Source organism: Marmota marmota, unplaced genomic scaffold (assembly GCF_001458135.2).
Source record: "Marmota marmota marmota unplaced genomic scaffold, marMar, whole genome shotgun sequence".
Classification (NCBI taxonomy): domain Eukaryota; kingdom Metazoa; phylum Chordata; class Mammalia; order Rodentia; family Sciuridae; genus Marmota; species Marmota marmota.
The window spans coordinates 38262796-38278157 of record NW_025999949.1 but is presented as its reverse complement, the minus strand read 5'-3'; the positions used below and the strand labels follow the sequence as shown (position 1 = coordinate 38278157).

At 48.5% G+C, this 15362-nt stretch overlaps 1 protein-coding gene and 1 pseudogene across 1 annotated transcript; one reads left to right on the top strand and one right to left on the bottom strand.

Annotated features, from left to right (window-relative positions):
• The first annotated feature begins 1407 nt into the window (after positions 1-1407).
• On the top strand, positions 1408-1804 carry LOC107143055 (annotated as a pseudogene).
• Positions 1805-8956: 7152 nt separating this feature from the next.
• On the bottom strand, positions 8957-11302 carry Rpl8 (ribosomal protein L8). Its single transcript, XM_015486685.2, has 6 exons — positions 11157-11302; positions 10808-10955; positions 10590-10731; positions 10140-10358; positions 9378-9493; positions 8957-9152 (listed from the first exon to the last, which is right to left on the bottom strand). Exons 2-6 carry the CDS (start codon positions 10943-10945, stop codon positions 8994-8996), a joined length of 774 nt encoding a protein of 257 aa, XP_015342171.1. The 5' UTR covers positions 10946-10955; positions 11157-11302; the 3' UTR covers positions 8957-8993.
• Positions 11303-15362: the final 4060 nt, after the last annotated feature.

The window sequence follows — 15362 nt, the reverse complement described above, 5'->3', positions numbered from 1 at the left end:
GATTGAACCCAGGGCCTTGGGCATGTGAGGCAAGCACTCTACCAGCTGAGCCAAATTCCCAGCCCTCAACCCTCAAGTTTTTTATTGAAGAATGAAACTTACATAGAAAAGCCAACAAATCCTGAATGTACAGCTGGACAGACAGTCACACACTGCCCCACCCACAGGACCAGCACAGGGTCAAGAACAGGACCTGTTCCAAGACACCCTCCTGGCCCTGCAGCCTCTGTCCTGACCCCACAGGTCAGCTGCTAGACTTCAAGCAAGCCAGGCAGTCTCTGCTGCTCTGTGCCTGCATCTTCCCCTCAGTGTGGAGCATATGGTTAGCTATGTTAGAGCCATCGAAACAGAACTGATGTCAGGCACAATGTTAGATACCCATGACCCCAGCAACCCCAGAGGCCAAGGCAGGAGGATCATAAGTTCAGAAGCAGCCTCAGCAACCTAGGGAGGCCCTAAGCAACTTAACAGTACCCTGTCTCTGAATAAAACACAAAAGGGCTGGGGATGTGATTCAGTAGTTAAGCACTTCTGGGGTCCAATCCCTGGTACCAAAACAAACAACAACAAATACAGGGTTTTTTTTTCCCAACATATACATTGAGTTTCACAAACAAAACAAAACAAAAAACAAAACAAAACAAAAAAACACCACAAACCTGGTAATGAAAAAAGTTTTAGCAAATTCCAAAGGCCCATATCACTTGGCAAAATATTCTCTGACGATACTGTTGTTAAACTACAGATATCTGATAGAAAGACACACTCCCTTCCCAAAAAAGCACAGAGAAATGGAAACCAATGTAGGATCAGGTCCAAGGAAGGCGACTCAAAGAAAAAATGTATGTCCTTAAATACACCTGTTTTCACACAAGAGACACCAAAATAAATTATCTAAGCATCCAACAGAAAATCAGATACAAAATAATAAAGTAATTCAAGGAAAAAGGTGAAATAACGTAAAACACAATTTAAAGAAACAAAACAATCTCAACACTGGTTTTTTGAAAAAGTAAAAAAATACACAAATTCTGGGCTGGGATGTAGCTCAAGCGGTAGCGTGCTCGCCTGGCACGTGCAGGGCACTGGGTTCGATCCTCAGCACCCATAAAAATAAAATTAAAAGAATGTTGTGTCCACTGAAAACTAAAAAATAAATATTAAAAAAATTCTCTCTCTCTCTCTCTCTCTCTCTCTCTCTCTCTCTTTAAAAAAAAATACACAAATTCTGGCAAATTCAGTTAAGGGAAGAAAAAGTGATGGAAAAGAAAATACTCTGAAGGTTTTCAGGTAAAGGCGGTGGCCTTGTCCTCTGGACTGGGATGAACCGTACTCCTGGTGGAAGCCAGGAAGCCGAGCCTGAGCCATGGCCAGCACAGTGCTAGCAGCTGAACTGACCGTTGCTGTTATATAGGATTTGCGTTATGTTTTACAACCATGAAGCACATGGAGCCTCAAGTAAAACAAGTTTTTCCAAGTCTACCAAAATCTGCCTTTAGTGGTGGCTATTACAGAGGTGGGTTTGAAATAAAAAGGACAGAAAGGGAAGCAGCATTAATACTAGGTGTAAGCCCTACAGCCCATAAAGGAAAAAAGAAAAGAGGCTCATTGATAAATTATGTTTTTAAATCACCCAGATAAAGGAGGATCTCCTTATATAGCAGCCAAAATCAATGAAGCTAAAGATTTACTGGAAGGTCAAGCTAAAAAATGAAATAGATGTATGATGAATTTTATGCTCATATTAGTTTATGTATACGAGTACTGATTTTTTATGATAAAACTCCTCAGAGCTCCAATTTTTTTCAAAAATGACTTAGCACAAGCAAAAAAGAAAAAGAAAATACTATGGAGAATAAAGAAGACATAACGTGAGACGCCACCCATAATGTGGCCCAGGGCCTGGATCCCTCAGGAAAACTAAGATGACACAGGAGAGGCTGGGGCTATAGCTCATTGGTGGAGCACTTGCCTCACACATCTGAGGCACCAGGTTTGATTCTCAGCACAACAAAAATAAATAAAGGGAAGATATGGTGTCCATCTTTAAAAAAAAAAAAAAAAAAGATGACACAAGAGAAACACGTGCAGGAGCCACCAGTGACAGGTCAGTGATGCTGCCTCTCCTGCTGGTCAGCATCCTGGCCAGTGCACCATGTCTCAGATGAAGGGCACACAAGCTCCAAACAGTGGAAGAGAAAAGACAGAACTGCCATTGTTTGAGAATGGTAAAGCCATCTACCTAGAAACCTCAAGAGTCTCAATCCACAGCATCCCCTTTACTCTCTCTCTTTCACTCACCGGTGCTGGGGATGGAACCCAGGGCACTCTACTACCGACCAACATCTCCAGCCCTCTTTCTTTTGAGACAGGGTCTCACTAAGTTGCTGAGCTGGCCTTGAACTTGCCAGCCGCCTTCCTCAGCCTCCATAGTTGCTGGGATTACAGGTGTGCCCCACCATGCCCAGCCAATAGCGTCACCATATACAAGTCAAACATAATTAAAAGAACTCCTGTGTACTAGCAAGCAGCAACCAAAAGCTGACATTACAACAGCTACAAAACCACACAGTAACTAAAGTCTAACAAAAAAAAAAAAAATGTATTGCTGGGAGAAGTGGTACATACCCAGCTACTCAGAAATCTGAGGCAGGAGGATCACTTGGGCCCAGGAGCTTGAGACCAGTCTGGGCAACTTTGTAAGATCCTGTCCCCAAAAAACAACAAAAAAAAACTATACTAAATGAACAAAATAACAAAACTTTATTGAAAGATCTTAAAAAGACTTATAGAGAAACAAAAATTATAAACAGTAAATGACTCAATATAACAAAGATGTCAATTCTCCCTAAATTAATCTGTTCAGTGCAATTACAATAAAAATTTCAATAGGACATCGCCAGGCACAGTGGTGCATGCCTATAATGCCAGCAGCTTGGGAGGCTGAGATAGGAGGATTGTGAGTTCAAAGCCAGCCTCAGCAAAGGCGAGGCTCTAAGCAACTCAGTGAGACCCTGCCTCTAAATAAAATACAAAATAGGTTTGGGCATGTGGCTCAGTGGCTGAGTGTCCCTGAGTTCAATCCCTGGTACCAAAAAAAAAAAAAAATTTTTTTTCAATAGGACATATGAAGTGAGACCAAAATGTCTATAAGTATCACATGAAAGAATAATGACCAAGGCAATGTCAAAAAGAACCCAGGGAGTCGGAGGTTTGCCCTACTAGACACCAGGGTCTAGGTGATAGCACTAAGCATGAGGTGTAATTAGCAGGAAACAGAGTGGGAGAAGTCCATGCACGTGCTACAGTGGCCAGGGATGTGCTACTCAACAAGTGTGCCGGCACAACTGGCTTCCCACAAGAAGATAAAGTAGGTGTCTGCCTTCTATGATATCTGGATACATATTTCAGGCAGGTTGAGGATCAAAATGTTCTTTATAAAGTCTATGCAGGAAAAGATTGTACAATTTGACTCCATCAAAAAGAAAAAGTCTTGGGGGCTGGGGATGTGGCTCAAGCGGTAACATGCTCGCCTGGCACGCGTGGGGCGCTGGGTTCGATCCTCAGCACCACATAAAAATAAAAAAAAGATGTTGTGTCCACCGAAAAACTAAAAAATAAATATTAAAAAAATTCTTTCTCTAAAAAAAATCTTCTGCACAAGATAGAAGAAAAATTTTAAAAAGACAAACTGCAGAGTGAAAAGACATTTGCAAACAAGGATAAATACACAGAATAGATTTTTAAAAATTTTAAAGGAACTCAATTTTTAAAAACGAGGCCTGGGGACATAGCTCACTGGCAAAGTGTTTGCATAGCATGCCTGAGGCCCTGGGTTCAATATCCAGCACTGCCAAAACAAAATAAAACAAAAGTATTGCAGGGTAATCCCAGCAATTTGGGAGGCTAAGGCAGGAGGATCACAAGTTTGAGGCCAGTCTCAGTTTAGTGAGACCCTGTCTCAAAAAAAGGGGGATTGAGGGATATAGTCTTGTGGTAGAGCACTACTAGGTTCAATCCTAGTTCTGGGGGAGGGAATGACCATAGGATATGACTTGCTAAATCATAAATAAATCAAACTGTCCAATAAATGTCTGAAAAAGAATTTCAATGTCATTAAAAATCACAGAAGCAGGGCTGGAGATGTTGCTTAGTGTTAGAACTCATGCTTAGCTCTACAAGGCCAAACAAAATGAATTACAGAAACACAAAGTAAAATAAGATTTTTCTCCACATAGATAGGAAAATATAAAATACTTTGTGATAGCAAATGCTGAGGACATGAGAAGTGTTAACCAGTAGAGTTGCTCTGGAAATCTGTCTGATGCTACCTGGTACAGCCGAAATGCTGCAAACCTCTCAGGAAATCCAATTCTCAGGTATGTGCCCTATAAAAAATCCTGCTACTGCACTTAAGAATGTTACTATATGACTATGTATAAGAAAGAAATTTTGATGTCCCTCAGGGTAACAGGCAAGTTCAAAGCAGCTTAAAAGAACCAAACACATCAATGTCAAGGAGGAAGTACAAAGTTATAAGATTGAGTAAAGCTGTCAGACAGGGTTATCCATAGTATGATGGGTGTGTAGGGTTTTGTTTTTGTACCAGGGATTGAACCCAGGGGTGCTTAACCACTGAGCCACATCCTCAGCCGTTTTTATTTTTTTCTTTTGAGACAGGGTCTCACTACGCTGAGTAGAGCCTTGCTAAATTGCTGAGGCTGGCTTGAATTTGGGATCCTCCTGCCTCGGCCTCAGGGTTTGCTGGGATTTCAGGTATGATCACTGCAACCACTGCATCCAACAGTATGAAGATTATTAAGAGATAAAAGACAACATTAGGTTTGTAGTGATATAAGAAAACGGGCTGAAGTATATTGATCAGAAAATGGGTGCCTCTGAAGAACAGTGGGACTACAGCACTGGGTCTAAACACAGTTTAACTCTTTTTTGGTAGAGCTCTACCACTAAGCTATATTCCCAGCCCTTTTTATTTTTTGAGACTATTTAATTCAGTTGCTGAGCTGGTCTCATACTTGCAATTCTCCTGCCTCAAACTTCTGAGTTGCTGGGGCTACAATTATGCACCACTGCACCTGGGTTACAATATTTTTTCTTTTTTTAAAATAATTTTTTAAAAAATATTTATTTTTTAGTTATACTTGGACACAATACCTTTATTTCACTTATTTATTTTTATATGGTGCTGAGGATCGGACCCAGGGTCTTGCAAGTGCAAAGCGAGTGCTCTACTGCTGAGTCACAACCCCAAACCTCTTTCTTTTTAAACATTCTTAGTTGTAGATGGACACAATACCTTTATTTTATTTATTTTTAAGTGGTGCTGAGGTTTGAACCCAGTGCCTCACATGTGCTTGGCAAGTGCTCTACCACTGAGCTACAGCCCCAGCCCACAATGTTTTCTTTAAAAAAAAAAAAAAAAGCTTGAACAATTGTGGCACTATGAGAACTGGCAATTCAAAATACTGGTGTTTGTTAATCCGTTCTGCATGCATGCTTTTATTTTAAAATTTTGGGGAAAAACATATATTTAAAAGCACAAGACATGTGGGATGTGGTGTTGCATGCCTGAAATCCCAGCAGCTAGGGAGGCTGAGGCAGGAGGATTTTGAGTTCAAAGCCAGCCTCAGCAAAAGCAGTCACTAAGTAACTCAGTGAGACCCTGCCTCTAAATACAAAATAGAGCTGGGGACGTGGCTTAGTGGCTGAAATGCCCCTGAGTTCAATCCCTGGTACCAAAAACAAACTAACAAAACACAAGACACCTGTAATCCCAGCACTCAAAAGGCTATAGCAGGAGGATCTTAAGTTCAAGGGCAGCCGGGACACTTTGGTGAGAACCTGTCTCAAAAAAGCTGGGCAGCTGGGCTGGGTTTGTGGCTCAGTAGTAGAGCTTCTTGCCTAGAATGTGTGAGGCACTGGGTTTGATTCTCAGCACCGCATATTAAAAAAATGAATAAAGTAAAGCTCCATCAAAAACTAAAATAAAAATATTTTTTAAAAAAAGCTGGGCAGCACTGGTGATGTGGCTCAGTCCAGCTTGTATAAGGCCCTGGGGTGGGGTGAGAGGAAGCACAGACCATGGAAAAAATTAAAAGATTTCAGATCTCTTGAAAAAATGAGAATCAATTTGGCTGGAGCCAGGCACGGTGGCGCGTGCCTGTAATCCCAACAGCTCAGGAGGCTGAGGCAGGAGGATCGCGAGTTCAAAGCCAGCCTCAGCAAAAAGCGAGGTGCTAAGCAACTCAGTGAGACCCTGTATCACAAAACAGGTCTGCAGTTCAGTGGTGGAGTGCCCCTGAGTTCAAACCCCGGTACCGGCTCCCCGGCCACCCCACCCCCCCAAAAAAAATTGGCTGATGAAAAGCCTTGAAGAGCCCAAAGAGAAAATAGGGCAGGGTGAAAAGTTACATCCAATAAAATGAGGGGTTTGGGAAATGGCTACTAAAATGCAAAACGAGGGGCAGTACCTGTAAGGACCTGGGGGGGATGGGGAGGAGCATTTACAGAGGAGTAAGTCAAGCTCATTGAAGGGCCTCGGATTACCAGGAGGAAGAGGGCCAAGAGTATCCCAGGACACCAGCTGACCTGTGGGGTGACCTGCAGAGAAGCCCTGGGGCGTGCAGGGGCCCTGTAAGGAGGGACTCTCAAAGTGGAGTGGGGTGGGGGCAGAAGGAATGACCCCCAGGGTGGGGAGTATAGGGATGCGGGGTGAATATTGCAGGGGGGAGACTAGGTATGGGGGGATCAGCACAGGGCCTTCCCGGGTCCCCGGGGCGGAGCACGCTCGCGGGTGAAAGGGCCTGTCCGGGTCCCCGGGGCAGAAGTCGTGGTCGATGGTTGGGCTGACCCGTGCCCTGAAGGTCGCCAGCAGGGTCCGCGCACAGAGGGACAAGCATTCACCTCAGCATCGCGGGACACTGCTCGGCGTCCAGCCAATTAGAGCGGGGCGGAAGTGACGCCACGCCGAGCCCTCCCCTGGCCGGACCCCAGGCACCGCCCCGCAGCCAGGGGAAGGACTCGGCGTTCAGCTGGTGGGTGCTGGGGAGCGGATCCGGCACCTCACGCGTGGCAGGCAAACGCCCGGCGCAGTAGTTCCTTTCTGATGAATTCTCCCTAGTGAGCAGTGAAAGCCGTCAGCGGGTCAAGTAACGGGAAGCACCCTTTTCTGAGACAGGAGATTGTTTACAGCCCCCAGCCTTGAACTTCTCTGTAAATGGGACCCAGTATCCCCTCCAATTAAAACAGGGGCTCTTGAGCACCACTGCTCTGGAGCAAGCACTCCCAGGTGGCGTGTCCCTCGGGCCAGACCTGAACCCACTTTGCCCGGGAGGGAGCAGAAAAGCCGCAGCAGCTTACGCTCAATCATAAACTGTGTGCTTTCTGTCACTCTTCAAGATACCCCTAACCTCCCCTGCGCCCCAGTCCTTCAGTGAACACCTCTCTGTGAGCCAGAACCCTAGGATCCCCACTGTGAATGAGTTTCAGGACCAGATCCCAAAACTGCCAGGGTATTGCCTAGGTGGCCCAGGATAGGTAAGGATCACTTTAGAAATGGATGCGGACCACCGGAACAAGGAGCCATCTGGCAGGCACAGTAAGGTCTTGTCATTTAAGGACCCTGCTTACAGCCATAACCCTTCAAAGACTGTGCTGGGATGGAGTTACCATCTAGGGAATTTGGAGGTAGGACTCCTCCACCCACTCCAGTCCTGCACAAGTAGGTTCAGCATAAAAGGATCAACTAGCTTCCACTTGGCACTGTTCAGCATGTCACTGTTGCATGGGCAAATGGGAAGGTCATTTGTTTTGGTGAAAACTAGGTTAGCTGCTTACAACCTGTGGCTCCTCAGGAGCACCTTCTCCTTAACAGAGGGAAAAACATCAGGCTTTATCTACAATTAATATATGCAAGTTTGGGGCCTTTTCCCCGTCTTTGCACCAGAGCAGTTAGGGCCACAAGCCAACTCCTTGTGTCCAGTCTAGGGTTCTAGGCAGTTGGACAGGCTCTAAAGTAGATTGGGAAACACTTCAAACACCCATCACAGCTCAAAAAAGGGTCAGCAGTTTTGTCACGTATAAACCTGGGATCAAGGACGCCAGCCCCAGGCTGGGGTTGTAGCTCAGTTGGTAAACTGGAGGGCAGGAGGTCCGGCCAAGAGGTAAAGAAATTTATTTTTATTTATTTATTTATTTATATACTTATTTTTTAGTTTTCGGTGGACACAACATCTTTATTTTATTTGTATGTGGTGCTGAGGACCGAACCCAGCGCCTTGCGCATGTCAAGCCAGCGCGCTACCGCTTGAGCCACACCCCCAGCCCTAAAGAAATTTATAACCCTGCACTCTTCCAATGACCACTCCCCACCCATCCTACTTGTGCAGGGGGATGCCTGCTCTTGTTAACCTGCACAAGGATGGTTAGACCAGCTCAGATCCACGCCAACTCTGGTAAGGGAGCCATTAGGTTGGAACCCACAAGGAAAAGCTTCACAAGAACATTCAGAGAACAGGAATGTACCACCATTTGAAGGGGAACATGTTGCTGGATTCTAGAGAACAGGGCTGCTTCCAGGAACTGGGAAAACCAGCGGGTGAACCTAGTATGCACACCTACTATAAGTCCATCAAGACACTGAGGGTAAGGTCCACAGCACTAGGCTCAGAATTTGGTTCTAACCCGTTTCCTCATTTGTAAAATGGAGTCTTAGCACCACAGGCTGACTACTGAGTCACCCACCCTAGAATGTCATGATCTTGATTCCCTCCTTTCGGATCAAACTCCTGGCCCCGGACACCTGTACCTCCTCTCCAGCCATGAAGCTCCCATGTCTCTCACTAGTGGTCTCATAGGTAAAAGTTTCTTCCTCTTCACTGTATCAAGGGGATCCATGGCAGGGACCCCTCCCTCTGAAACCACATGCACACAGCCCAACAGCAAAAAGACAAATTTTATTGAGCCCATCAGGCCTAGTTCTCTTTTTCCTGCACGGTCTTGGTTCCACGGAGTCGCCCAGTCCGGCGGGCAGCAATGAGACCCACTTTGCGGCCAGCAGGAGCATCTCGGCGGATGGTGGAGGGTTTGCCAATATGCTGGTGGTTACCTCCTCCGAAGGGATGTTCCACAGGCTGCAGGTAGAGGGAAATGGTGTAAGAGTAGTGGTGACCCCACTGCAGAAGGGTTGGGGCAAGATCAAGAATGCTGTGGCTACAACCTACCACTCAGTGCTTCCCCCACTGAAGATTCATTCCCCTGCCACAGGAGTTAGGAAACACCTCTAGAAGGGATTTGCTAACCCACCTGCATGGTTATGCACCTTGAATACCCTACAAACTGATTGCTGGGCTACTTACATTCATGGCCACACCCCGTACACGAGGCCAGCAGTTCCTCTTTGCCTTATACTTGTGGTAGGCACGACCAGCTTTCAAGATAGGTTTGTCAATTCGGCCACCTCCAGCCACCACACCTGTTGGAGAGATCAGAATCCTCAGAGAACCTCCTCACCACTGGGTCCTTGACAGTGAACCCTTCCCAATGCAAACCACTCAGTACTGTCATATGCATCACTCAAGAGCCACCATACTTTTACAGCCACCACACTGAGCCCACCAGCCTCCACCCTAGTGAGCCAAATTCGAGTTCCTAAGAGAGCACTCCCACTTCACTGTATCTGAAACACAAGGTAGGTCACCCAACCTCTGAATTCCCCCAAGGCAACTAACTGACCAAGTGCACTGCACCAGAGCTCTGCCAAACAAAGAACCTGGGAACCAAATCCTTTCTCTCCCTCTCAATAGTAGATGCCTTTAAGGAAATCCTCGTATATGATCCTATTTTCTCTGAAGAAACAAGTGAATTAACTAAATGATGTAATATCAGAAATCAGGAAGCCTGATTCATACACACACACACAAAGGTCGAGAACCATCTGGTTCAATCTCAATCTGCTCCAAACCTGTAGGGAAGTAGGTACCACCATCCTGCTCTTTACAGCAATGAAGATTCCAATCATTTCATACTCAAACTTAAGCCCAAGGCTAACAGGTGGCAGTTCATAGGCAGCTCACAGCCTGAGCACCCACTTCTGCATTCAACCGCTGCCAGGCACTCACCGACAACAGCTCTGTTGGCCGAGGAAATGACCTTTTTGGAGCCAGAGGGCAGCTTCACACGAGTCTTCTTGGTCTCAGGATTGTGAGAGATGACCGTGGCATAGTTACCGGAGGCTCGGGCCAGCTTGCCCCGGTCCCCAGGCTTCTCCTCCAGGCAACACACAATCGTACCCTCAGGCATGGTTCCCACAGGGAGAACATTGCCAATATTGAGCTGGGCTGCCAGGAGAAGCGGAACCAGGGTCAGCACAGCCAGAGACAATGCAAAGCCAGGCTTCTTGGAAACGCCCAAAGCGTAGAGCACCTTCAACATCTGGGCTCCCACCTTTCCAGACACCCCGTGGAATACCGTATCCAGGCGGGCCTCGCGGGAGGCTTCTGGCGCGGGCGATCCAGAGGTAGCCCCCACCTCCCCTCCGCCCCAACTTTCCTTCCCGCCGCTGGGCTCACCCTTCTTTCCGCAGTACACGAACTGGCCTGTGTGGATGCCCTCGGCGGCGATAAACAGCTCCGTCCGCTTTTTAAACCGGTATGGATCCCGGAAGACGACCTTGGCGAGGGGCGCGCCGCGGCCCGGGTCGTGGATAATGTCCTGCGTGCCGAGGTGAGGTGAGCGCGGGTCTCGGCGGACGCCCCGTCTCCCCCACCCACCGGGCAGACGCCCCCACCTTCACGATGCCTTTGATGTAGCCGTGTCGCTCTGCAAAGTCCACTGCGCGCAAACGTGCGGCGCCCTTGCGGTGTTTCACGTGCGCGCGGAACACGGAGCCGGCACCCTTTCTCTGTCCACGGATCACTCGGCCCATGACGGCTGGTCTAGGGGGGAATCAGGTCAGCGTGTGGCTGGCAAGGCAGGCGCTGGCCCCGCGTCCCGCCCCATCCCAGCCTCCCGTGTTCTCATCCCTGGTCGCGCGCGCCTGCGCCTTCTCAGAACAGTCTCCCAGGTACCACGGCGGGCCCCAACGCGGAGGATGGCGGCGGATGGTCCCAAGCCCTCAGCTCCTCAGACAGACCTACCTGCTACCGAGCGCGGCCAAAAGAGGAAATGCGGCACCCGCGAGTCGCCTTATCTTCCGGGGCGGGGCCAGAGCAGTGCCCTCTTCCGGGCGCAGAGCACGCCGGGATGTGTAGTCGCCCTAGCGCGCCGCCGCTGAGCCTCCGCGCAAGCGCACAGGGGAGTGGGCTGCGGCCTGGCCAGCGCCGGAGTCTGGGGGCGGGGTGGAGGTCGCGCTTGGCACTGAGTGGGCTCTAGGAGACGTGGAGGAGTTTGTCTAGGGCCACACGTAACGACAAGCCGCGGGGCAGGCGCTCTGCGCCCGACCGAAGAGGGCTCCCGCTGATGCAGGGCGCCGGGTCGCCGAGTAGTGAATGCTCTGCCTTGGGGACCTGGTGCTTAGGGACCGAGAAAACGGGGTTTGACCAGCCGGTAGCGAATGCCCGCCGCCCGCTAGCACGGGCGCTGCTGGCCGCGGGGACTTGGGCCCAGCCGGATCCTTGAGGCAACGGGAGAGGAGCCGGGGGACCCTGGCCCTGCCTGGAGGGAGCTAGAGGGCGGCTGTGGGCGTCGACGCGAGCCGCGGGCCTCGGGGACAGAATGTACTCCAAGCCCCGCCGGAGATGAGGATCAGGCTGTGGGCAGGAGTCCCAGGGTGTGGAGGGGGCAAAGTGGCACGGGGTGGGGAGAGTGGGGAAGGGAAGGTGGACCAGAAGGAGAGAGAAACGAGGCAGGGTACAGCAGAGGGGTATCCAGTAGGGTGCAAGCTGTGGTGAGAGGGGAGTCCTCAAGTAGCCCCTCCCCCCACGAATGAGTAGTGTCTGCAGAGGAAGCCATGATGGGGAGGCCAGCGAGGGAGGGAAGGAAGTGAGGGCAGCAGTCCCGGTGTGTGGGACAGGGTTGTAATCAGGACTGGGGTGGAATGGAGGCACGAGAATGGCTGAGGGAGGAGTGCCATGTGGCCACCTGCTGAAGTTAGGGGAGTCTAGAGACCTGTGCAAGAGACCCTCCAAAGAGACAGCTGAGCTGGGGTTGACAGGGGTGAAGGAGGCCACAGACCAAAGCAGGCCCAGGGCATTTCTGACAGGGATGGGGCAGCCAAAGGCTTCTGCTGAAAAGTAGGTCTGGTGGATGGCCATCTCCTGGGACTCTACCTCAGCCAGCAGCTGCCATGAGTCCAGTACCTCAGCTCCCTTGGCCTTTACTCCTCCCTCAGCCGAGCTGCAGCTTTGGTCTGCTTGGTCTCCAGTTCCTTTGCTTCGAGGCTTCAGACTCCTTGCCTGCTTTTCAGCCTGTAGCCACTGCTGGGTCCCTGCAACTGAATGGGGCCTTGTGGCTACAAGGGCAAGGTAAGCAGCCTAAATCAGCTGGTGGCCCCTCTGATCAGTTGACTGGGCCCCAATTTTAGCCTTTCTTTATGTTTTTTTTTTTAATCAGTTTCTGATAAACAACACATTCTGATTTCTTTTTAAAAGTCTGTCTTCTTGTGAGAAATCCAAGTCTCCTTATCATGTAATTGTTGAGTATCATTTCATCCCTACTCCTTTGTTATCTACTGCCCTGTTTCCTTTGGTTATCCTGGCTCCGGCTCTCCCAGCTCACCCAGTGTTAATCTGACAGTTTTAGTGATCTTTGCCATTCCTTATCAGGTGGAATTTCTTTCCTGATCCCAGGACTTGGGATAGTCTTGGCAGACAAGCATCTCAAGTCCCATTCAGCTCCCTCCTGTAACTGACCACATCTTGGCATAGCTAACAGTAAATAGTTACTTGTTTGCTGAAGGAAAAACAACAACAAAGTGCCTGAGACCCTTCATACAATGGGTTTGGTTTTTTTGGTTTTTTTTTTTTTTTGCAGTATGGGGGATTTCATGTATGATACGCAAGTCTCTGCCACTAAGCTACATCCACATTGTCTCATCCCACTGATGAACACACACTGCAAGGAGGGAAGAAAGATAGGATGAGTCAACATGCACCGATGGGTGCTGGGTGGTAATGTTGGGTGGCTGGTCAGCCTTGAATGGCTAAGCAAGGAAAGGACAATGAAAGGAGACTGAAAACCGTGAGAGCCTTATTTGACAGGCGAGCACCTAGAAGATGGGGGCTGCTGTGTCAAAACCTTCCTCAGCCATAATTAATCCCCTGAGCATAACTCAACATCAGATCATAGCCTGCCAGATGGCCTAGGCCCTCCCTTATCACCTAAACTATGTCACAACCCCCAATCACTCTGTGAATGAAAACATCAGGACCCTTACAAAGAAAACTTGCTGAGAACTATTCAAAGGGTAGTGAAACAATTAAAAGGACAGGAAATTAAGACAAAAACAGAGGGATTCAAATTCCTTAAAACCGCTAACCCTCTGAGCACCACACCATTCTCTCCTTGAGGTGTCCATGCAGTTCCCATGCTGTAACTTACCTTACTTCTCACTGTCTCTGGGCCCACTGTACCTGTGCTGACCCACATGCTTTTTTTTCCTCCTTTATTTTTGGGGAGTGCCAGGGGTTGAACTTGGGGGCAATTGACTACTGAGCCACATTCCCAGCCCTATTTTGTATTTTATTTAGAGACAGGGTGTGAGTGAGTTGCTTAGTGCCTCACTTTTGCTGAGGCTGGCTTTGAACTCCCGATCCTCCTGCTTCAGCCTCCTGAGCTGCTGGGATTACAGGTATGTGCCACCATGCCCAGCTCATGCTTTCTTCTTCTTCTTTCTTTCTTTTTTTTTTTTTTTAATATTTATTTCTTAGTTTTCGGCGGACACACATCTTTGTTTGTATGTGGTGCTGAGGATCCAACCCGGGCCACATGCATGGCAGGCAAGCACGCTACCACTTGAGCCACATCCCCAGCCCTCATGCTTTCTTGTTAAAAGCAATTTACCTGCAGCCCTGCCTGGCTTAAATTAACAGGATATATTATATTCCTCAGCAAGCAGGTTCTTATGTGCAGGAGAAATGCAGACCCAAATAAGAAGAACACAGTTACCCTGGTAATCTCATCTGTTAAATTTACACGGATGAGATCCCAGAACTCAGACGATAAGGATAAGCCCCTACTAACCATAAAATTTGTAAGAACGGATTCCAATTAGAACCAGTCAGCATGGGCCAAAGTAACCTAGAGTTGTCATAGCAGTGGAGACTTGAAAGTCTGATGTCATCCTGTTGTCAGTCAAAAGGTAGTCCTGGGCAGACTCTGGAAACTTCTCTGGAACCCCCAATAAAATTAAAGGGCTCAAGGATGTGCCATCCTTCTGTCTGAAAGTACCCACTGTCTCCCTTCAGAGTATCCCCTTTTCCCTTTTCCTGTCCCTCGTAATAAACCCATGCCTGCCATTGTGATCTGTGTGTCCTGAATCTGAGTGGCTTGGTGGTCCTGCTGTGGGGTTCTGAGGAGTATAGTACTGGCTTCAAGTCAGACTTGGGCAGGTGTATCTGGCTGGCAGCAGTGGCTTCCCCATCCACCTGCAGAGCAGCTGCTGCTTTTATCTACATCCTCAGGACAAAAGATGCATGGGGCCACATTGGGGTGACACAGGGTGACAAGAACTGTGCTTATCACCTGCGACACTTGTCTGCCCTTTCTGTATACTAAGGACATGGGCCTGTCCAAGGTCTTCGGTGCCTAGAATTAACATATTGGGGTCTCATCCATCCTGTTTTCCTTTTTTAAACTTTTAAAAACTTATCTTTATTAGTTTATTTATTTTTTGAGATGATGTTGCCTGGGCTGGCCTTGGATCCTGGGCTCAACTTCTTGGTCCTCTTGCCTCAGCCCTGTTGAGTAGCTGTGACTACAGGTGTCACTGTCACCTCCTTAGCCAGGAAAGAAAAGAACAAAGAAGGGGTCAGAGTCCCAGGGTCCCTTTTGACAGCCTACCCCCAATGACCTAAGAACCTCTTGCTAGGCCCCACTTCCTTAAGGTTCCACCATCTCCCAATAATACTGTCCTAGGGACCAAACCTTTAACATGGGCCTTGGGCAACATTTGACATCCAGACTAGCAGAAGGGTACAGGAAGCAGAAGGCATTGTCCCCATCCTGAAGGCACCTGGTGGGAGTAGGAAAGGGAGGTATTCCAGGTCGGGGTACCAGGAGAGGGATTTTCCCTAAGAGCTCCCACTTCCTATGCATGAGTAAGGGGAAATGTCAACAGGAGCAGGTGGAGTGGTTTGAGGGACTAGGGGATGCAGGTGTTGGGAATAGCGTGAAGGTGTCTATTA

Excerpts from the sequence above, each read along its gene's own strand:
- Rpl8 (XM_015486685.2), bottom strand. The coding sequence starts at position 10,945 with ATGGGCCGAGTGATCCGTGGACAGAGAAAGGGTGCCGGCTCCGTGTTC. Across the intron at positions 9,494-10,139 it reads GGCCAACAGAGCTGTTGTCG|GTGTGGTGGCTGGAGGTGGC; the intron begins GTGAGTGCCTGG and ends TCTCTCCAACAG. Across the intron at positions 9,153-9,377 it reads TACGGGGTGTGGCCATGAAT|CCTGTGGAACATCCCTTCGG; the intron begins GTAAGTAGCCCA and ends CTCTACCTGCAG.